At 40.9% G+C, this 24,359-nt stretch overlaps 1 protein-coding gene across 3 annotated transcripts in view; it reads left to right on the top strand.

Annotated features, from left to right (window-relative positions):
* The window catches only part of LOC139687320 (uncharacterized), a 166,602-nt gene that overhangs the window by 12,528 nt on the left and 129,715 nt on the right, over positions 1–24,359 (top strand). For 2 of the 3 annotated variants that reach the window (XM_071584480.1, XM_071584479.1), the window contains exon 2: positions 23,047–23,242. In XM_071584480.1, coding sequence (XP_071440581.1) covers positions 23,072–23,242 — 171 coding nt within the window. In that variant the 5' untranslated portion in view covers positions 23,047–23,071. Of the gene's footprint in view, positions 1–23,043; positions 23,243–24,359 lie in introns of all 3 variants that reach the window. The other variant, XM_071584481.1, reaches the window with a different exon arrangement.

The raw sequence follows: 24,359 nt of genomic DNA, 5'->3' as shown, positions 1-24,359 counted from the left end.
AAGAATGTATCCTATTTAAGAATATACTCTAGAATGTCACGCGCTCATAATCAGCATTCGTCTTCCCAACCCTCCTATACGAGCAGCCGAGTCCGCCAAAGGCATCGAAATGGCTTCGGTGAAAGGTTTAGATCTGGGTGCTGCCGGGTAATTTACATTGTGTCCTCAATTTATCAAAGCGCGATATCCTGAGGCGCGCTTGCTGGCGGTTTTAATATACTTATGATAATACTATGCAGTAGCCCTTACAATTCGCTGCGCAAGTGTCATTCGCTTTGAATATCACGCATCACGGGAATCATACGATAACCCCTTGGCTGCGCTATTCGCCAGACAGTAAGTTCACTAACTCGTAGCTGGTAGTGTCGCTTGGGTAGTCACCCAAACGGTCAGTAATGTATCCGGAGAATCATTTGATATGCGAGGATAACCCTAGCGGCGTGTGATAAAGGGGCAGACGTAGGGGGGTCTCGTCAGTTCCTTTCCTTTCCTGTGATTTCGCCTGAAATTCAAGTGGCTTGCGTGAACGTGAGGGTGCTCAGAGGTGTTGCAGGAAAGGAAACCTGAGGCTTTACGATCATTAGCCGAACGCTCTAACCACTTAGCGTGGAAGGAGGGGGGGGGAAGGGTGCTGCGCCCTTATCCGAATTTGAACCAGTATCCGCCGGTCAATAGTAGAATAGAATACTCCGCCCAAAAGGCCACCACGCTGCCAATCAGCCCCTAGTAGAATATTTTTCATGATGGACTGAGGATGGATTGGGTTAACCTTTCACTCTCAGTAGTTCGCGTAATGGGAGCAAACGACTACGCTTTTAGTGCGTCGAGGAGAGTGGAAAACGTACACGGGAGACAATCGCCCGTTACATGAGATTCCACTCGGAAGCGCGTGACATAACGCGCGGCCCTTTCTTTCCTCTTGGCGCCCTTCCCGCCTCGTGCTCTTTCATCTCGGGCTGAACGTGACTCGGCCCGAGTCCTCCCTCGCCCCACAGCCTCTCGCTCTCCTTCCGCCTCGCAAAATCAGAACCTCCGCGCATACCTTCCTTCCCACAATCCCCACCCGCCTGCGCCTCCCTCCCCATCCCCGACTCGTCTTCCCCCCCCCCTGCCGCAGTTTCATTCGCTTTGCCGTCGGAAGAGAGGGGCGATGGTACGCTAGCATGTACGGCGAACTGCTTTCATATCGCTCCATTCATTCGCGCACTTGTTCGGCGATTCTCGCTATTCCGGACTCCATTTTGAACGAGGAAATTACAATTTCCGCTCCATTGGTGGAACCGCGACGCTTAAAGCAAAGATTTCGAATGGAAAATTTGGCTTTAAAGAAAAACCGTATTGGAGGTGGTCTGGTTTCCATCGTCAGGCGTTGTCCAGAAAACATTAAAGCCTTTAATCGTACGTGTAGTCGAAGTAATAATGCGCAGATTTGTTGACAAATGATGGGGGATGGGGAGAGTGGCGGTTGCACCAAGCGCCGGACGTCATTCGGCCTTAAAAGTGATGGGAATTTTGTTTTCAGGAATGGCTCGTGTGTACGATGATAAAATTGTTCCTCTTGATCTTAACCTCTCGGAAGATGACGTAATGAGAAGCAAAGGGGGATTTCAAAATCTGCCCCCCTCTAGTCAACGCTTCTGGGGCGTTAGTTTCTCGCGTTGCATCCACTCCTTTCACATGGAGACGTTTGCATCGACGCGAGTAGCTTGCACTACGAAATGCTCCTCACGCAGTGAGAAACATAAACCACGATAACAACTTACAAATAGCATCAATAACGCAAGTATCTATTGTTTTGAGTTGGTAAACCCATTTCAAGCAGTTTACGAGGCGCTGGACGATTTTTGCTACATTTAAAATAGCTGTAGTTTTTTGTAATCGTTGTAATTATTGCATTTTTAATGACCCATCTAAATTCATTGTAACTATTTTGTTAAGTTCCAAGAAACTGCGGGATTTACCACGACGGTAACTTTTAACGGAGTCATCCGCTGTGAATTGTATAAAGTTTGCATTACAATGCAACAATTTACGAGTGTAGAAATCATTCGTCTTGACCGGGGTTCGAACCCGGATTCCGCGATGTCCGGCCGAGTGCTTTAGCGAGTTAAGCTACCGAGACGTCCTCTCGCACCGAATTATTTTGGTAAGCGCTCGACTGCGATCATTTGTTACGATTTAAGGAATTGGGCCGGTGTTTAAGAAAGGAAGTGGACGGAAGGATAGGAAGAAGGTAGAGGAGGAGGTAGGTAAGCAGTCCCAATTTGAAACTACGGCTACCGTGAAGATTTTAAAAGTTTTGCAACATTTCCTCACAAAAAATTGGTTGCCAATGATTGTTTACTCTGCATTTCATTGGAGAGACTAGGTGCTCATTGGAGTGTAAACATGCAAAGAAAAATTTATTCCGAAGAAGACGTTAATTAAATTGTTTGTTTATGCGAAAGACGTTAGTGGCAGTGAGCTGATGTAGTTTTTTTTGTGCTTTGGTGATACTCTTTTAGTTTGTCCTAAGTTTTTACATCGGGCGTTCGTTGAGGTATTTCGTGTAACCTGTGAGGTTAATAGGCGAGGAAGAGTAGGATATCGAATGTTCTGTGAAGCCATAATACAGGATGACATTGAAGAGCTACGGAGAAAGCCTGATTACGTGAAAAAGTTGAAAGTCATTCATCAGGAGAAGGGGCGAACAAACGTATGGGGCAACGCGGGAAACGGCTTCTTTTTCAAAATAAGTGAGACAAATTGGCGGTCAACCAAGGAGTTATCGTCATGCTCCATTTTGCGGAAGGAGCAAACGGAAACGTATAACTCACAGTAACGGTTCAAAGATGTAACATTAAAGTGGGTCAATGGATCATGTGTGATATAACATTAGAGGTGTTGAACATGAATGACCAAGCATGTGACATGAAAGAGGCATAATCAGAAAGTTTTGAAGACAGATATATGTAATTTCGTAGGATGAATTCATTGGTGGATGCAGAAAATAATTACAACTGTGAAAAGATCAGTTACTTTAAGTTACATATCTTTATTTACTCCTCCTATTCATTTAGTTCACTTAGTCTTTTCACTGACGACCTTCAGTATGCATTATCAAGAGATTTGTCCAAGATTTGGAGGCATAATTCGTCATGAAATGATTACCACTAATTTTTTCTTGGATTCTTAAGTGATGGTAGGGAGCGCAACTAAAGTTGAGAGACTGATATCAATTGGCTCACGTTCTGAAACACACAATCGTCGGGGAATCCCGACGTTAATGCTGTGGACGATTTTCCTCCAATTTATGAGTCAACGATTAATCTTGATTTCATGAAGCTATTGATATCTGGTATCAGGTTTTTCATTGGAAAGGAAAACTCGTTAATGAGGAAGAGTGAAAACACGCGGAAACAACTTTATCCCCCTCCCCACAACAGCACTCCACACGGGGAAGTTTTCCTGGAGAAAATTCTATTACGTTTCACTCTCACCCCGTACAATCTGATAATGACTGCTTGGGTGCTGTTGGAGTAATCAGGTGATGTTATTGGCCGTAGTCCTCTCACTAAGTGTTGTATCTGAGAGGCATTCCTATTTTTAAAAAAAGTAGATTTTAAATCCTTAACACTGGAAAAGCACACTCTTGCCAGTCGGATATGAAAATAAGTCTGAAATCTGGCAAAATATTTTTCTCCGCACGTAATCTGTCGGCCGCTGTTTTATATCATGCTGTTCTGCATGATTTACATATTGCAGTTACGAGAGCTGTATTAAGAGAGAGGTATAAACTGAGATTCGTACGGAAAAAGCGATCAAAATAATTGAAATAAAATTTAAATGCAAGAGTCGCTATATTCAAGCTATTAACGTAGTCCTCGAGAAGATACCCTGCGGACATTAAACGAGTTTCAAGCGACGTGCAGTTTAAAATAACTGGAGCGTTTTTGATGGAAGTCATCGAGGTCGTAAAATTTTGGCATCCTCCGTTACTTCCACGAAGTGCCGCCTTCAAGGGAGGATTAAGGGTCACATAATATGACCCTTTCTGACCCTTTTCTCGGGTTCTATTTCTGTGGCTTCTCAATCAGATAAAGTTTGCAGCTCATCGATCTGAACGGGCTGTTAATAATTCTCATCCCACACTGTCAGACTGACTTGCAGGCAGCTCAGTTTTACAGGTTGGTAGACCCCGTTTGCCTAGGTGAATGGCTCTCGTCGAGTTGTATTCATTTGAGATTTGCGTTTTATTATATATATATATATATATGAAATTGTTAATCTCTTGTTTTAACTTGTTATAAGTTATTCACTTTTGTTATCACGCCCCTAATAATGCCGTGATACAGTCCTCTCTCTATAATATGTGAAAGGCAATGTTAAATTTATAATTAAGTTAAACAAACCTCTATCATAAACATTTTCATGCAAACATTTTAATGTCTGGGGAAATTAAGGTACAGGCAAATTCTTAGAAATTTCAATAAATACTAATTGTATTTATGTAATTATAAATAGCTTTAAGTTAATCTGAATACGAGATATTTTCTTCTTCATGTGTACTTTCTGCCGTCTTTTTCGGACCTAAATATTTGGATTTCCCAGCAGTTTTATATCCTACTCGGGTAATTTCTTACTTTTATTTTGTGGTATTATTCTTTGGCAGGTTATTATCCGATCTAATGTAATCAACAGGGTGTGGAACAGGGCTTTCACTGTGTTCTTCCTTGAATAATATCTTGTATATCCTCTGTATCGATAACATATAAATCGCGTGTTTCTTAGGTCACTTCAGTTTCAACTCTACTGTGAAACAATGGCTTTCTGCATTCCAATGATTTTACAACTGTCAATTTGCAAGGATAAACGATTTGATAATGCCACCACCATGAATTATATTTTTATGTGCGCTTAGAAAAACACTTTGGTAGTTTGTAAAACCATTTACAAAGAGAGAGGTGCATCTGAGCGGTAGTCATTGTGGAGTTTTCAAATGCAATCGCGTAAATTTCAAAACCGTGGTCAATTGTTTTGGAAGTTTTCTACCAATTAAATACGAAGTACGGAGTCCGGGAAAGAATAAATGAGTGCCTGTGTTTTTAACTCACCCACCCTAATAAACCAATGAACACCAAATTTTTCCCCAGACACGCCGATTTCGCCTTAAGTCATTTAAGTCCTAGTAGTCTGAAATATGATGATATTCACATTATTTCCTCATCAACACAGCGCCTTCTATCAGCGGTACCTCTCGCAGTGCTATCCGAGATATCCGCGGCAGTTCAGCTAAAAAAATGTTGATATAAATGTTGCTCAAGTGTGCAGTTAATTATTCATTTTTTACCAGATTACTACTGTACACTCCAAAAACGATTTTATTGTAGATTTCGACGATTTTTTCCCCAATTAAAACTTCCCATAAAGATTGTTTTTCCGTAATTTTAGCGTAATTTTGTATCGAACGCAAATGGTCGCATGACATCTATTTATAGAAGATACATTCTTTTTTAAACAAAATGAAGAGTAGAAAAATTGAATAGTTTTGGATAGCATTCTAGAAATCACGAGCGCATTCGACCCTCCAGATTAGGCTCAGTGCCCAAACGGATAGTGCTTATTAAACATGTTCTAAACCTCTCTTAGAAATCGTTTCTGAGATGCTTCGCCTTCCTTCTCCACCCCTCCACACCACCACCATTCTATTTTCATTAAAGTAAAAATGAAGTCTTTCTAAAAACATTGATATTTTCGCGTTTATTCGAATCAGATTTGGATTCTCTGCAATTGTGAGCCGTCTCTAAAATTGAAATAGTCGTGACTTTTGATGGTCAAATCAAATCAAAATAACTAAAATCATGTTTTATAGCATACAATCGGAAAAATCTTCCATGATAATCGATTAAATACTTATTAAAAACTGACTATATAAAATTTATGGCCCACTTTTCAATTTAATGAACTTGCATTGAATACTTTTTGGGCACCGCTTGTTCATTCATTTTGTTCCCAACTCAGATGATCCTGTGAGTCAAATGTGAAAGAGTGAGTGAAATTGAAAATTATGTGAAATACCATTCCTTCTTCTGTGCCTAAATGCCAATACTTGACGACAAATTTCATTCCTAATTTCGCCGCTGAGGAAATAATCAAATTTACTCGTGTTAGATCTTCGTTTCATCAAACATGCATTTCTAAGCTTAAAATGTTTCTGAATTGATGATTGCACCCATACACAAAGCGCCATTTCCCCAGATTGCCAATATTCCGATTTATTCGACCCTTTCATTCTCTCTCTCTCTCTCTCTCGCGTCTTCGACGAAAGAATGCCGGCGCGGGATGCAGTGGAGTGGGTGGGCGAGAGTTGCAGCGGCGGGACTAGTCCGACTAGTAGACTAGAGCGTGACGAGCCGAACGCCCGCGCGTTCTCACGCCGCTCTAGTGGGCGGCCAACGTCTAGACTCGCCCACTCCCCCCCCCCCCTACACCCTCGTCTGGCGAGTGTCTAATGAAGCGTTCCGAGTCTCCACACTCGCAAGTGTTTACCCCGTTCCTGTCGCCCCTCCCCACCCCCACTCGCCCTGCACTCTCTCTCTCTCGATTTCTCTGCCTCCCTCTGCACCTTGCATCCTCCCCCCTGCCCCCCTGGGTTATAGTATTTTCGTTTTCGCCGGAGAGTGGATAAGAGCCGCAAGGGCATCGCCCCTTCCTCCATCTCACGTCCGCTTCTTACGACTCTTTTGAATGTTTAAGGCGGCGAGTGAGTCACATCCGCGCGCGCGCGTCTGGAAAAATGTAGCTTTCTCCACTGCCCTCCAAAATTCCCTCGCGTGAACGCCGGAGAGTTAGAACGAGTAAAGCTGACTGCGGTGTGCGTATTGTACTTATTGTGGTATAAATTCCTTTCGCCCCATTTAAATTTTTCAAAAATTGCCTTAGTTCAGTGAAGCTTAGTGATTTTTAATTGTAGTTGAATGACATGACGTGTCAGACGCTGGGAATCATGAGTGATTCTCATCTAGCTTCATCTCTAGTATTTTGTTGCACCTATTGTAAACGTAAACGTCTTGAGCATCAATCTTGTAATTTTTTTTATGATTATGTGATCTCCATCTTTCACTCTTTATGGGCATTCTTTCGCCTGCTTTCCCCCTCCTGCCTCCCGGACCTCTTGCCTTTTATGCTTTTCTTCTCTAGATTGTTGCCCCTGCCCCCTTTTTCCTGCTAAAAAATCTCATTCATTGAAGTTTTTTGTATCTTTATCAATAAACCACGAAAGATTGTTGGCTCGTAAGACAGATTTGAGGGCAAGGTGCGTACTAAATGACGGGATCGTTCGTTGCCCTAAACCTCTCTTAATGGCATGCGACTTAGCCATTGAGTTGAAGCACTCCGCGAAGTATGGCCCCTGCGTTGGATACTTAGCTCGGTGCGAGATGCGGGGATGTGAGGGAGCCGGCGTCGTTCGAAATGGATGCTCAAGCAGCAGCAAGTCTACGAACACGTTCCCCCTTCGGATTAGCTATCAAAGAAATTTTGGAGAGTTTTTTTCCCACAATGTCTTCTTGTCTTAAAGGCATCATAAAGAGGTTTTGGAAAAATTGGAAGGATATATAAGGATATGATAAAGATAATAGGACCGAGAGTTAGGATATAGAAAGGAAATGTGATATCGATAAGGGTAGCATAGGACCAGGAATTCTTGACTGCGAGATTGAAAAATCATTAAAGGTAATGAACTCGAAGTAAGCTGTAGAAATTGATGAAATCCCGGCAGAACTACTGAAGAATCAATGGAGATGAGGAAGGAAGAGTTTAGACGGCTCCCTCGTAATATTTGTGTGGTAGGAAATAGACTGGAAGACATTTTTGGGCATCAGTATTGATACCAAAAATGTCTTCCAAAAAAGGGAAAAGAAACAGTATGTGAGGGCTATTAGGTTTGATTACGCTTTAGGAGAAGGTATTACTTGGGATCATTAACAAAAAATTGAGAGGAGAGAAATTAATATTTAATCGAAGATCAGTTTGGATTTAGAAAGGGGACATGTACGCGTGATGCCATAGCAATAATAATGCCATCAGTGGGAAGGATCATAGAATACAGCCAGGATGTATTTATATACATTAAAGATTTTGAAAAGCCGTTCAACCGAGTAAAATTCACATTTAATGGACGTTTTGCAGAAGATACGAGTGGAGGGATAGACAACGTATTCTTAATATTTCAATGTCTCATTGTCAGTCTGCGCAGCTGGGGATAGGGAATGGAGGGTCGGCGCTAGGTAGGGGAGTAAGACAGGGATGGACATGATCACCTGTTCTCTTCAGGGTATATATGTGGAGGAAACGGTAAGCAAGTCATGGGAAGAGCTGGAGGCTGGAATGAAAGTAGGTGGCGATTCTCATCAAATCAGTAAGATATTCAGATGATCAAGCGTTAGTTAGCCAGTCAGCCAAAAGTTTTCAATCACATTAACCCATTGCAAAAACAGCACAATGGGTATGGGATGAGAATTAATCACAAGATACAGAAGGTAATACTCTGGAAGTAGGAAGACAAACATTAAAGTTGGGGGACATGAACTAAAACAGAATAGTAAATGCCGGATTAGAAATTTTAATTATCTGGCTTAAATAGCATTAGAACTCGAAATAATTTGAAGTGATAATATAAAAATATTTGGAAGTAATTATAACGATTTTAGTGTCATTTTTTGGAAATTATTTTGATTGTTCGCTGGTTTGATCATTCTTAACAACCAAGAAATGTGAGTCAGCTTGTGCGGTAGTATCTTTATTGAGATCCGGTAGTTATCCATTTTATTAAGAGCGCAATGTGTGTTAAGTTTGGATAAAGTTTTAAGTATCTGATGGTGCTTAGAGAACAGCATTTTTATTTCATGCTTGCTCTGACTCAGGCAACACAATTGGCATCTGATTAGAACGACCCAGGATTCAATCGCCAAATGTGAATCGATCGCCTGACCAAGGGACGAATGGTCTGTTTCCCCGGACTGCGTCATTATGCCACGGACGGAAAAAGTAGAGGGCAGTAAGTTTTTTTTTGCTTTCCACCCCAAATAGAGCAAATATATACTCGTTTTATGGGATTTGTTGGCATGGATCGGTGTTCATTTCATACTCCAGATGATCCTAAAGCTGCCATGTACTCTTTGCCGAGCAATAACTTGCTGCGACACAACTGCCGCGCATTCATACTTCTCCTTGGTGCAAATAAAGGGAATTTAACGTGAGATTTATGTAATGGGGTTCAACCTTTTGTATTTATCCATCGTAAATTTCGTTACCTCATAGTTATCGGCTTAACCATTTAAGTTACAAACGGGTCCATATTACATTTACTTTCCGTGACGCAATACCCGAATTTGACGAAGGCCTTCCTCAAAATAGTAATGCATTCCGCCTCCATCAGAGTGTCTAATGCTAAGGCACAACATCAGAAATAGTTATTTTCCTTAAATCTCACGCTTTGCTGACCCATTTGGAGCACATTTTCTTCGACATTGTATCCATAAGCGATAAATCCACCCCCGCGTTACGCTCGGATCCTGTTCCATCGATTGTTATTATTTTTCCATCAGTGTGTGGATTCAGCGGAGATTGTGTTTCATTTGATTGACGGTCTCGGAGATGGGACTACTTCGTGGGTAAATGAAAGAGTATCCTCCCTCCCCTATCGCGATATCTTGAAATCGATTCTCAGGGCGTGACACTTCCCCTGCACTCACTGGTCACGTGATGCAGACCCGCACGTGCGTATTCTCGATGCCTTTCATTTGTTCAATCCCGCCTTGTTGCCTCTCTCCTTGCCATTATGCGCACAAATCGCTCTCGGATATTAATACTAACGGGGGAATCTATCGCAGCGTCTGCTGTTGTTTAAATGAAATCCTTCCTTTCGTTTTGATATATGTGGCTGTGTAAAACTTTCCTCGGCCATTTGAAAGGTCTCTGTTCTGGATCTTGATCAGGTCGTTGTGATCCGTTTCTGATTTTCATGAATGTCATTTTTTCTATTGAAAATGGCCAGTAAACTTCAGGTCAAATATATCACTGCTGCAATCATCCCGTTTCTGTTTATTTGGGGTAGGCGGAATAAAACCCGCGGTAAGGCCTGTAAAATGGTTCCTTGACAAATTATATAGATAGAAAGTCGTCTTTATTTTTGGGGGAGATTGAGCTTATGGAGTATCTTCTATCCCTTAACCACTTTAGGTGTAATAACTGTCAAATTTATCTCCATTAGCTTAATGTGATGAATGACTTCAAATCCCCATGGTGTGTCATAGTCCAAATCGTCTATGATAATGTTTATATTTATATCAATATCTTGAGAATGAAGTGGATCTTAATATTTGGCTTTTCTCGCCACCATAATATTGCTTTATTGAAGTCTCGATCTTGTGAAATTTTAAATTTATATTCAGTTTTTCAATAACTGTCGGTGTTGCTGATTTTTCCCTCATCGTTTTAGTATCAGCATGCGTCAATGGATTTGCGCAGAATGAATGGCAGAATAAGACTCCCTGTAAACATGTTTTTCGACCTTGAGGAAGGCCGAATTTGAAAATAGCAAAAACCCAAACCTGTATTCACAATTCACCTATTTCTATAGTTTCGACAATTTTCAGCGAAGAAATAAACACCAAGTCAGTTTTCAAATACCCTAAATTCACTCATAAAATATAAATAAATAGGCCTGATTTTCTTACTCAATTTGCCCTTCGGTGTTTTTATTTCATTCCCAACACCCTTGCGGACACTTACGCATCGGGCCTTGGCGAGTGAGGATAAGATACTCGAGTGGTAACCACACTCGCCGCAGAGCGCAGTCCTCGTGTTTGATTCTTATCGCGCATTACGCACCAGACGACTGCATTGATGAAGCTTCAATGGAGTAGTACTGAGAAATGCGTGGGTCGTTCGTTTCACAAGCCTCGATGTCACTCAATGCCACGGAGAGACTTCGGTGACAGTTGTATAAGCTAGTAGCCACCGCCTTCGTTCGAGAATTCCGACGTGAGTAACAGATGCCTCCAATGCGTCGAGCCCGCGGACAATGCGGACTTCGCTAGAGCCATCCCTCACTCAAGACGTTTCGAACTGCGACGATCCGAACTGAAGTCTTCTGCCAGAAAAGGAACATTTTCGTGGCATATTATTCCCATAAGCGACTCTTAAGAACCATCGCGAAGACTCTTTTTCACACAAGTATTTATTAAAATTTTAATATATATTTACCTAGCCCAAATTTTACGCCTAACTTATGGACGTACTATCTACGACAATTGGTACAATCAATCGGTTTTCTGTCATGGGGCCCGAATTAGCATTCAAGTGTGAAAAAGAAACGCATGTCTCTGCAAAATGAATGACTTCCTGTAGCTGGAGATGTCGCAAGTATGACGACGGCCTTAATTAGCTCCTGTTTAAAACGGAAGTTCTTAAGAAGGGAATGAGGATATGGGGATTCTGATCAAAAATGAAGTAAAAGTTTTGTTATTGGAACAAATAAAACTCATTTGTTGTCCTTCATTAACCAGGTCATTTTACTAAACCTAAAAAACCGTGGCAATTTTAACTAATTACATTTATAAAAGGAACGGAAAACGTCAAAGAAAATATCTCCAGCAACGTACAAGCATGACCCCAACTGAGACCGAGTGCTTTGGACGGGTGACGTAAGGACAAGGAAACGGTGCGGACACGAAAGAAAAACAGTGTGGTGCTTGAGACACCGTATTCTTTATTCTTAGTATTTTTGTTATCCAAGTGAAAGCTTCTTACAAAGACCAACATTTTTCGTGATCGGTGATTTCTAATTATTTTGAAATTTAGTCACAGCATATGAAGCTACATATTTTTGGCAAGGTTATTTCTCGAAGTAGCTTGTTTCAAATACGTCGTGGCGAAAAGAAGATACCTGCGTGCTTACGCATGGGAAATAATATAACGGGTGCCCCTCAGTATGAAGTGCGGAGAAGAAAGGCCATATATTATTTTCAAAATAATGGATTCATTAAGAGTGGAGATGAGATAGCAAAAGGACGCGAGGGTGAGGGAATGATAAGCCCCGAGTACTGTCCATAAAAATTTTTTTAAATTTTCATTTCATCAAAAAAAGTCGTTTCTCTGGAGGGGACCGACTGGGAAAATTGTTACCTTCATTCGCGTTTAGGCGAGCCTTGTTGTTATTTTAGATAAGGGTCGAAAACACGAAGATGAGTTGAGGAAGAAAAATGCACTCGTACTGAAAGTTTTTCTTGGGACACTCCACTCCGCTGCAGCCAATTGGGCAGTCGTCTAACGCCTTCTGGCGCAAGAATTTAAACGAGAAATTCAAATTATCGATTGCTCCACGAACTGGTTTCGGCGTCGATGTTCAAGATGCGTTAATTTTTCATCATGGTGCGCCTCAAATTACAGTGGGGGCCGTAGAGTTGGAATGGGGTGCGTCAGCTATTTGAGCTGGGCCTGAGGCCGTGGTGCCGATGGCGAGGGATTGTTAAGCGCTCGCTGCTCCGCGCGAAAGCAAGTTCTCTTATCGATGACAGTGTGGGTATTTTCACTTACGTGGTCGGGTCTGGAGCGATGAGAATACACGCGCAGCAGTAAAATGCACTTGCCGGCAGTAAAAGCTTTGATTGCCGTAGGCTTGCCAGTGGTTTTTGGGATATCAGTTTGTAATAACGGACGTTTCAATGAGTTCATGCCTTCCTCGCGTTTCTTTTTTTTTAGAGTATTCTCGGCGAGTACAGCAGGCGCCATTTGGCGATGTGTATTCAGTCGAAATATCACCGAGGGCACGACGCATTCCTTACACGGGGATTTTAAACCCTTCTTGTTAACTGCGGGGAATGTCCTGTCTGTGAGGCGAGTGGGATGGGAATTATCCCATAGAAGCGCGCGCCCGTTGTTTATTGCACCATTATGCACGACTGTCATAAAAGTCGCCAGTGGTTTCGCAATACATATTCACACAAACCGGGGTTAATCTTGATCAAAAGTCAACAGATTTGTCCTAATGACCTTCTGATTTATTAGTACGTGACCAAGTGTGGAGGAATGTTGGCTCTGCCGTCGCCACTTCCAAATCAATCACGTGGTGCTCACGACTTTCATTTCTTCCACCATGACAGTCATGATATGTTGTTAGTATATCTCTGTAGGGAGTTAGATTTAATTTTTTTCAGAAGATAATTTCATTCACTGGGGCTCGGGAAAATAAACGATATCAATATATGTACTTCCCCATAGTGAATGGGTATGAGGTCAGTTCATTGACTATTCACGGGTAAGCACCTTGAACGGAAAGAAGGAAGGCAGAAAGTATGCGGATTTGAAGGCGAGTTAATTGAAATACATTGGATGGGTCGAGTTGTGCCATGTTACAAGGTGCGTTTATGATTGTTCCCAATTAGATCGGTAGATTCGACCACCGGAATAAAGTGAGAGAGATAGGCACCGTCACAGAAAGATTCCAGTGCACGGTTCTCCATTGCACGATACGCGCCAATGAAAAAAATGACCCCAAGCACCCGAATATAGTATATTTACTCTAAAACCAAAATTTAATGATTTAGTCAATGTTTGCATGATGTGTATAGGCATTTAGTGTGCGTGTCCAGCCATGACAATCCGTAAGACCACCATTAATAATAACAATATAACGTAAGAGGGTAGTCTGAAAAGTTTCCGACCTAACAAATAAACGAATCCTTTTTTCTTAAAATATATTTTTATGTTTCAAAATTGTCTCCTTTTAAGTCTATGCACTTTTTATAGCAATGGTCTAACTTTTTGAAACCTTCCAAATAGTAGTTGACTTCTTTCTCCACTAGTTTTTTACGTATGCAATAACCCCCTCGTCCGATGAAAATCTCTGTCCTCCAAGCGAAACTTGAAGGTTGGGAAAGAGGCAAAAGTCGCCGGGGGCAAGATCTGGTGAATGGTCAACCAATTCGAAGTGCAATTCGTGAATTATAGCTATGGCGACCGCCGAAGTGTGAGCAGGTGCGTTGTCCTGATGGCAAAGCCTTCTTATTCTTTTCGTAGTTCTTAAGTCCAATATTACGTAGGTATCCCAAGTCTCTTAATCTCGCATGAACTTTCATTTATCTATTTAGAGTAATTATTGTCTGGGTTTATAATTTTGGAAAAAGTGTCTTGACTCAAAATGCGTAAAAATGCCATTCCATTCCATAGTGGAGGTAACGAACATTTTTCACTCTATTGCGTTGACCTACACTTAAAAAATGTATGAAAACCTATTACTGTGCTGTGGCCATGGGATAACTCTAAAAAAATATTTATGATACCCTTCTAAGCTATCGTGTTAAGGGACAGCGCAATATTGATTGGTAAATATGATCGTCACCAACTAAAACATCAGTGATGGTCAAAGAAGCCTTTTAATGCTTCACTCTAACAGGAAATTCTATATTTCGTGAGGACGTAAATGTATTTAAAATATTTTAATGACTTTCATAGATTTTGCAGATATGGTAACGCGGAATATTTCAGTTATTCAACTGGAAGCTTATGGAAAAATGCGTCTCTAGGTTATTAACGTAAAAAAGTTTGTTGACTCTTGAGTTGAATTTCTTGAGTGTACCCTAATTAGTTTTGTTTGAAATAATCAGTAATTCGCTTATTCTAGATAATCTCTATTTGCTACTCCAGTCAACGCTAAGGAAATCCTTGAAATGGCCGCTTTCAGTATGAGTGCGCATGGCGAATTTGCAATAAAAATCGGGTCAATCTAAAGAATTTATATTCAAGAGGTACTGAATAATAACCAGCAGCCGGATATCAAGTTTAGGGACACAAAACGCGCCGCTGCTTTGTGATTGGATTGATGGGGAAAATAGTGGGATCAATGAATCTTACCAAGGATCAAATATAATAATGAATAAGTGCTGTTGCCTTAGGAAGCCAATGTAATTAGCTCAGGCCCTTGATATGGCAGATTATTCGGGAGTACTCCGATTTCTACTTGGATGCCATGCGAAGATCGTTCAAGTGCGTTACTTCGTTCACCCGTGTCGTAGAAAGTCTGAATTATATATTTACGAGTTGGAAGGGATACTTCTTTTCATTGATGTGTTTACAGAATTGAGAATAGAAGGCCACCACCTTCACGTACGGCTAACGACGGTTTCCCCCTCGTCACGTCCCCGAGGTCCGTAAATGCACTCTCCCCATTGGGTGATAAAATTCCCTGACGTAGGCGAGGAAAGTCACCGAAATGCCTGCGAGTCCTTGCTGTGTTGTGGGTCAAAACAAGGGCATTTGGGAGATTGCAGCCGTGGACGGCGTTACTTTAAGGAACTCCTCCAAGATACGAAGGAAAGAAAAACACTCTGCTATTCGACACAAATGTAAATATATATTGTGACCGGTTTCCATACATTGTATCATCATCCGTCCATATGGGGATATACACTGTACCAAAACCTGTCCCAACAAATTTATATTTGTGTGGAATAGCAGAGTGTTTTTCTTTCCTACGTATTAGGGATATTCCCTCGTGGTATCGCGTGACCTTGGCCGAGAACTTGATCCGAAGTCCCCCGTGCTCTCCTCGTCCTGTGCTCCTTCTGTGTTCTTCCTGTTCTGTGAAGTCGATCCTAAAATATTAATGTATGTATGTTCAGAAACCTACTTTTTTTAATTTTTGTGATTAATCTAACGGGCATTGCTGGATGAAATGTATTTTATTTTTCTGTCGCATCATATTACGGACTTCGTCCTCATGCCATTGATCGCTCGTGGATCATCTTCTTCTGCAATGTGAGATAAGAGCTGAATTTAGTAATTATATGGTTCTGATGACAAGCAACGGTACATTTAATAAAAACATTTTAAAAAAACAAGCACTTATGTATTCGAGGGAAAGTATTGAAAAAATGCATCGAAAAATCATTTTATATTTCGTGAAGTCCGCCACTCTAGTCAGTGAAGCTCGACTGGCGCACCCCAATTGAATTCGTTACTATGGGAATTAATTGAACTTAAATGAAATTGCTGGCACAAAATGATTGAAAAATTTATTTTTTAAATGTAATCTATCATGTTTTGCGTAGTGTTATAACTCCCATAACTATGTAGACAGGGTGTACCAATTGAATTTCTGGCCTTAGGCTTCGGATTCACTCTGGTGCTGCTATCTTTTGGTTAAAACGCACAGAATTAATGTGTGCGAATGGGTGTGTCTAATGTAAAACTGTGAATATTTTTATGGTTCCAATATCTTTTTTGCGGTTTGTTAGTGAAATATGTGGCGCGATAAAATCATCCATCACTCTCCATCCTTTACCTTCTTACCGTTAATGGCAAGTTAGACATCATGGTTTTCCTTCCTACCAATGCGTAGAACTATCATTTGCTTGCTCCTGTTGTGTCCCGAAGCATTCCTTATTATCACATCTTTGTAGGTAGTTGGGTTAGTTGAAATAGTCTCAGTTGGAATAACTTTCAATTGTCTAATACATTTTATTTTGGTCCTCAAAACCGCGAGGTATGGGAAAACTACATGGCCTCTATACCAGAGCCTTAAGCACAGCACTCAATGTTTCTGCTTTGAGGTCGCCCTCGAAAACAAAGCGCTGGACTATTGTGGTATTTTCATGTTTTGTCCGCCACGACACGTGTAAGTGTCGTGATGTGGCCAACCGCCGTTTATAGTGAGCAAAGTTGGGCTGCGAGACACGTGTGCAGTGAAACGCTGAATGGTTGGTACCTTGAATTCGAGGTGACTTCAGCGAGAGAGCTTCGTCAGCATAGTCAACATATTTGCGCTCTTGGTGGCCTTTGGTCTCATCTTATGCGGCCTAAAGATTTACCGGAACGGAATGCCTATAGGACAGGAATACCATTTTCGGAGATGAAAGTGACTGTCGCCATATTTCATATAATGTAAACTTGATTTCGATGGTAATAACATATGATATGGTGGAGAATATGAATGATAAAAATAATGATAATTATTATTAAGTAATATATCGATTAAGGTAGGTTTTGGATGGACACAACTACCAAATAAATATTTTGTGACTCCTAACAAAACACAGCCCAGCAACCTACTCTACATCAAGTCCTTTTTCATCTCTGTGTACTTCCTTCCTCCCTTCATCCCGCCCAACATCCCTATCCTATTCCTGCCCTTTCCTCGTTTGCCTAACATTCTCCCTTCTATCACAGCCTTCAACATCCCACCACCTATCAATACGCCCTTCATCCATTTTTCTTACCTCCTTATGATTTCTCCCAAAACTCCCCTCTCCTCGCCACCCACTTCCTCATTTTTTTTCTTCCCGGTCCATTTCACCTTCTCCATCCTTCTCCACGCCCACATTTCAAAGATTTCCAGTCATCCTGCTTCAATGACCACGTTTCCGCGCCGTACATTACTACGCTCCATTTCAAAGCTTTTACGAGTCTTTTCTTAATATCCTTACTCAACGTCCCTGTCATCAACTCCCTCCTTGTGGAAGCCTCTTGGCCTAGCGCAATTCTTCTCCTTACCTCCCTACTACTTTGACCGTGTTGGTCCAAAACACTTCCCAGATACGGAAACTGTTCTACCTGCTCTAGTTTTTGCCCTCCTATTTTAATGTTTAGCTTAGTCTTTTTCTTTCTGGGAAATCGCATATCCTTTGTTTTATTTACCACTTCAAGGTAGGTCCATGGCAGGAGAAAATAATAATATATTATGATAATATATACTATTCTCGTATACAGTTGGCGATTGCAGTCCACAAATTTTAAACTTCTTGCTACTATATTGGGACTGTCCAAAAATAAGTGGTCGTTTTTTCATCCTTTTAGACACAAAAGGTGTTATCCATAAGTTGATTGTGGCTCAGGGATTGGCCGTGTACGGTAAATTTTACGTGGAAATCCTCGAAAGGCTGCGAAAAAGAGTGCAACGCATCAGGAAGGAACTCGTGAAAGAGTACCTGGCCAAGCACAAGGGGGCAACGCTGCCCCAGCAGCCCTACAGTCCCAAACATAATAAGGAGCTTGAAAGGCAATCATTTTGGAACGCTGGATAAGGTCGTAAGGCCGTGACGAGGTGCCTGTACGATGTTCCTGTCGACACCTTCCAGAAAGCGTACCGCGACTAGCAGAGGCGCTGGCATCAGTGTGTCGATGCACAAGGTGTACCCTTGAAGGATTTGAGTGATTTGCAAACTGATTTGCAATAAATTTTCCCCCCGGACGTATACTACTTATTTTTAGGACAGTTGATGTATATCCATTTCGGAAACTTACCAGAATACCAAAATGCTATCTCTTATGAACTTCTAATGGGACCATAAGTTAATCCCTCCGTATTGTGAATCGGCAAGCATTAAAGCATTCTACTACTAACTTAAAAGATCTGAGATAAAATTGTTCCTCTAGTGTTATTGGTTGAACTGCGAAATCATTCTGGTTGACAAAGAGTGCCAAAGAGTCGACAGCAACGAAACATGAAAGTAATCTTTAAACGATGGGTGACTTATATTCTCCTTATGGTGGCAATGGCTAACGCTATGCTTTGTCCGAAGTGCTCAATATGAGATGCTCAGGTGAGGTTCGAGTCGCTGTCTAAAACACCTGCTAACTCCCATTCTCATAAAGTTTTTCAAATGAACGTTCTACTCCGCCAGTCATAACATTCATGCAACCTCTGAATATTTGTATAGCCCTTTTTTATGCCATCACATATGTAAATACTTCCAAGATCTGCGTCGACTAGTTATGCGTCACATTTACCAACACTCAAGTCACACATCTGAGTTAAATTTGTAACATTTTCTTGGAAAAAGTTACTCTTTGTCTTGATAAAGTAATTGGCTTAGACTCTGCTTTAACAACTGGGAAATACAGAAATTGTGATGGTTCGACGGAATGTAATCGTATTAATGTTCATTGTACTTGTGTAAAAACGATCGTTCTAGAAATCATTAGATCGTAGCGGCATAAGTAAGAATCTCACGGTTAAAACTGGATTCTCGAATAGTTGCACCATTCTCGTGACTCAATACTGTTTTGAAATGTTACACAACCAAAAGTCCACTTTTCCGGCCGAAGTTTTTCCAAATGAGCGCGTATTCTCCTCGGCTTGTGCGTTATACGATATGAGGTTGCCCAAAAGTAGATAATGATTGGGTAACGACAGCACTTGTTCCGGGCGACGCCTTCGTCGGTTTTCTTCTCTTATCCTTGTCTGCCACTCATTGGATGTTGCTTTCTGAAGGCATTTTGAGATTGCTCCGTAACGAGTCCCGGGGATGGGATGTCACTCACAATTATTGCTCACTCGCACACACAATTATTCAACTGGGTGAAAATTATCAAATGACAAAACGGGATATAGAGTAGAGTAGAGAGAGAGAGAGAGAAAGAAGAGTTTGCTCCATACTCACTAAACGGAGGTTATATTACAGATTGACGCTCTTGCATAAATTGAAAGGAGGCCTCTTTAGCAGTGGCGTTGAAAATGTATTATTACCCGTATCGTACTACGATAGGAGAGATCATGCTAATCAAATTAGAGAAATTAAGTGTAGAACAGATAGATTTAAGATGTAATTTTTTCCACGAACGATAGGGGATCATAATATCATCGTTCGACCGCAGTAGTGTCATGTTCGGGTAAAATTATTCTAGTGTGTATTCACCCCCTGCCACACACCCTGGCGGTGGCTTGCAGGGTATATATAAATTAAAATGAAATATATCTCATGTAGAATACGCAGCAATGTAGTACGTTTCAACTCGATTTCATTTTACCTGATCCAGTATAAACATTGCTTTGATGAAAAATTAGCTTCATTAATGATTAATATTTATAAAATTAATATGTCTGGTAGACGCTTCATACCTTCCCTCCCCTGCATGGTCTCTTTGGAAGACTCGTGTTTTGAAGGTGTGAAACCTGGCTGTAAATACGAGTAGTTATATTTCTACCTTCTTTCATTCATTCTATTTTCAGTTTTGGATTATTAATAAAAATACGTGAGAACTATTATTACCATGGTGATGTATAGTACATGGTACTTAAGAACAGGAATTATCGTGCATATCCATATTTTATTTTACATCGCTTCCTTAACCTGCTCGTGTTGAAAGGTTTTGTTGTATCCAAAAGTAGAAAAAACATAGCTGATTCGTTGGGAACAACTTTCTTTAGTTGTTTTGATAGTAAATGTTGAACTTAATAGGATATTTCGAAATTTGATTGCGTTCGGAGTGTGATGAGTAAAAAATGGCGCGGTGGGATTTCAAAATTATTTTCAAAAAACTCCTCTTGCGTAAAATGATTGCGTCTCGTAAATCGTATTTGTCAAAATCATCTGACGTCACTCGACTGAAATCAATTATCTTTCCATTCAGATAAGGGGACGTAAATAATGTCGTGTTTTATCACTAATGAAGAGTTAACCAAGCCACGTGGAGATTTTGACCATATTGTGTGAAATTAGTTTCCTTGAATTTACGTCACATCAGATATGGGTGGAATAGTGCCTGTCTTTTGATATTCTCCTTTTGAACTACGTATTATATATATATATATATATATATATATATATATATATATATATATATATACACACACATATAGGTGTAACATGTAATTATATATAATATAATATATAATTAGTATAAAAAACCATAAACTCAGTAATCAACCCAAATGTCGTTTTGGTATGGTAGAGTTCACCCGGCACTAAGCCTGACGGCGTGTGAAATTCACATAGCTTGGGTGGAGCTACAGGTGCCCAGAGAGTCTTGCCTGGGAATCGAACCCGGACCCTCCGCATAGTAGTCCAAAGCTCTATCCCTGGACTACCGCGATGTAATAATAATTAAATGGGTCACGCTTTGGACTACTGTTCGGAGGGTCCGGGTTCGATTCCTGGGTAAGTCCCTCTGGGGGCCCACAGCTCTAACCAAGCTTTGTGATTTTTTCGGGTACCAGATCTTCCTGGGAAACCATAACCGGCACAGGGAAAGGAACTGGCCCCCCACCCCTGATGTGTGAATGTCACACGCCGTCGGAAGTGAACAATGGCTGTTCTATGCCCTACCAATTTTATTTCATTGATCAACAATTTGGAATATTTGATTTTCACCCAAATATTGTCTGCTTTATTCCTAGTTTTTATATTCCTCGTAATAATTGTTTCTTATTTGATGTCTCTTAAATGCACGAGTGGGGTGGCTAGCTTGATAATCTGCGCGACTTATCAAATACATGAAGGATTTCATGTTTTCCCGGCGTATGGTATTCAAGAAGTTCTCTCGGGTTTCCCACCGGGTCAAGTTGTAGTGCACCGACGTTTCGAAGGCTGACTCTGCCATCGTCTTCAGGGTGAAGACGATGGCAGAGTCAGCCTTCGAAACGTCGGTGCACTACAACTTGACCCGGTGGGAAACCCGAGAGAACTTCTTGAATTATCAAATACAATTTGGCAACTTGTGTTAAGTAAGCAGAAAGCGGAAATTACTCGGAAATTCGACTCAAAATACTGCATGCTATGCATATTTATAATTTCTTATAATGCAAATCTTAATTAGAAACTATATAAAAAATTCTGATACTAGGACTAGTGTAATTATCAATTTCTAAATAGGGATTTTAGCGTTCCCTTTATAGAAGTCACACGTGAAGTGAACAGCTCGCAAATTGAGTGGTTACTATCACAGATATAATTCTTCTCCTGCAGAAAAATATTATTGCCCTTTTGTCCTTTAATATCTTTTTGTACCCTGTCGTCAGCAACTAGTAATTTTCCATAACCCTTCAAAGGTACACTTGTCTAATTTACATAATTGGTTTTATGAATTATTAGAATTTTAGGGTGCGTTGGGATCCAAGATTCTTAGGTTAAGTATTTCACTTAACAAATTTTCTCCAATCCAACTATTCACTGCTCACTATTTTATAATGTCAATAACTTCTTTCTTAAATTCATACGTTGATCTTTTTCCCTAGTTATACACTCTGCGACTAGGATTTCTTGTTTCCTTAAAAAATGAAATAATAATATTATAAAGAGAGTAATTGTCATTATAAAGTAATGGCATTCTATTTAACAAATTTTTGATATTGTCCGGATTTTCATTTTTCACTTAATCGAACCCAAGCACCCGAATATATTTATTCAAAAAACAAACTTGAATATTTTATTCAATAATTGGCTGATGCACATAGGATTGTATGTGTACGAGTTCTTTTTTTGGATCTGAGCTAATTTATATTCGATTGCTTGCATTTAATGATAGTTCTTCACGAATGGTTGCTGGCCTAGCACTCCCCGCACACGCCCTTTTGGCGGAATGCGGGGTATTGTGTAAATGTAGATTCTATGGGCCGTACACGGCCAATCCCTGAGCCACAATCAACTTATGGATAACACCTTTTGTGTCTAAAAGGATGAAAAAACGACCACTTATTTTTGGACAGTCCCAATATAGTAGCAAGAAGTTTAAAATTTGTGGACTGCAATCGCCAACTGTATACGAGAATAGTATATATTATCATAATATATTATTATTTTCCCATAGAATCTACATTTACACAATACCCCGCACATGCATGATAGCTACTAAGCCGTCACCGAACTGTGTAATGTGCCGAATTAAATTATACTCACTAATATTATTGGCGAAAGAATATAAAAGAAAGTCAGTAGTAATCAGTTTTAAGTTTTTACCATTTTTCAATCTTCAGAGTAGCTAATACCATTGATATTTCAGCATGGTTGATTTTCTGTTTTCCGCCAGCGTATTTCGGCACGACTTCCGCTGTGGTTTTCTCTATAAATTCCAATATCGGATGTGACCTCTCCTGTAGTTTATACGGGGCAGTTTAATATTTAATAGTGTTGGTGTGACTTCAGACCTGACCATAACCCTGTTTTTTCGGAGGGCACGTCAGGGCAATTAAAGTGTTTCCCCTCATCTGAAGGTGCCATGATTTCTGGTTTGATTCCTAACTGCTCACGTCCGCCCCTACTTACATCTTCTCCTCTCTTCCTCAAGCAGCACAGGTCAGCTCGGCGCTCCAGTCATGGCCCCAGTCCCCGAGGCCGGCCCTCGGACTCCTCCGAGTGACTCCCTTGTCGAGTCCGCGGCGCAGTGGTCCCTGCCGGCCAAGGATGGCCTCTACGACCCCCAGCTGGAGAGAGAGGCCTGCGGCGTGGGCTTCATCGTCTCCATCGAAGGGGCCAGGTCCAACAAGGTAAGGAACCAAGCGGCAGACTCCCCCCCCCCTTCCTCCACCGCGAGCGGAGCGGCAGGCGGCGCCGTCCATCAAGGCACCGGTCGACGGACGCGTGGCCGTCGTAGCCCCTCTGCTGAGGAAGAATCATTCGCTCTTCACTCTCCCTATTGTTCCCATTGTAGGAAGGGCGTTGACTCGGTTGCTTTCCTGGTTTCGCCATTACCTCATTCGGCACGTTAGTCGGCTAAGAAAGCAACTTCGTTCAGACGCTACCGATAGTTCTAAATATATTCATTACCACGCGAATGTGTCAAGCTGGGGATGAAACAAATGAATTTCACTGAATGGATAGACCCGGTGTAGGCAGACCTGACTTCAAGATGGCATTCTTTTTCCAAATTTAAGTCACTTTCATTACATCATCACAAATTGTACCATATCATATGTCCTCGTACATAACACTGCTTATACTATAATATATTTAAGTGTATTGCCTAGTCTAGGCACATATTATTTGGGCAATTATTAAAAAATAAATAAACTCATAATTCTTAGGAGCCTGAATAATATCTTAAAAATAAAGTACACAATTATCAAAATAAAATATTTTGCCTGGTCCCCGAAAATCCTCTCTCTGACTGCTGGGTAAATTTAACACACATTAGAGAAAGAGTAGAGCCTTAACATAATCTTCTCTCAATCAAGTGCGATTCCTTGCTTGGGCAAAAATACGAGAGTAATTTGACAAGGTCTCGGAATAGAATAGAAATACACGACTTAATTCAGGGAAACTTTTACAATTTTCAATGTAGTCTCAAGGTACAATAATGCACTTTGTTCAGCGATGTTCCAATGTCTTGCTTGATCCCATCTCGAAAATTAGATTCATCCAGGCCTGCATAATACCCGTCTACTTCGGCTGTCAGTTCTTTGTTTGAAGAGAATCTCCGCCCAACGGGGAAAATTTTGGGCTTGGGGAAGAGATTGAAATCTGATGGAGCCAAATTCGGGGGAATAAGGCGGGTGTAGCAACAATTCGTATGTGTATCTTAGTTCACGTATTTTTGCCATGGCAGCGACACTTGTATGTGGGCGTGCATTGTCTTGATAAAAGATGATTTTTTTTCTTGCCAAA

The sequence above is a fragment of the Hetaerina americana genome, unplaced genomic scaffold (assembly GCF_022747635.1).
Source record: "Hetaerina americana unplaced genomic scaffold, ioHetAmer1.1.p SCAF_19, whole genome shotgun sequence".
In the NCBI taxonomy this organism is placed as follows: domain Eukaryota; kingdom Metazoa; phylum Arthropoda; class Insecta; order Odonata; family Calopterygidae; genus Hetaerina; species Hetaerina americana.
This window is presented reverse-complemented; position numbering and strand designations above follow the sequence as displayed.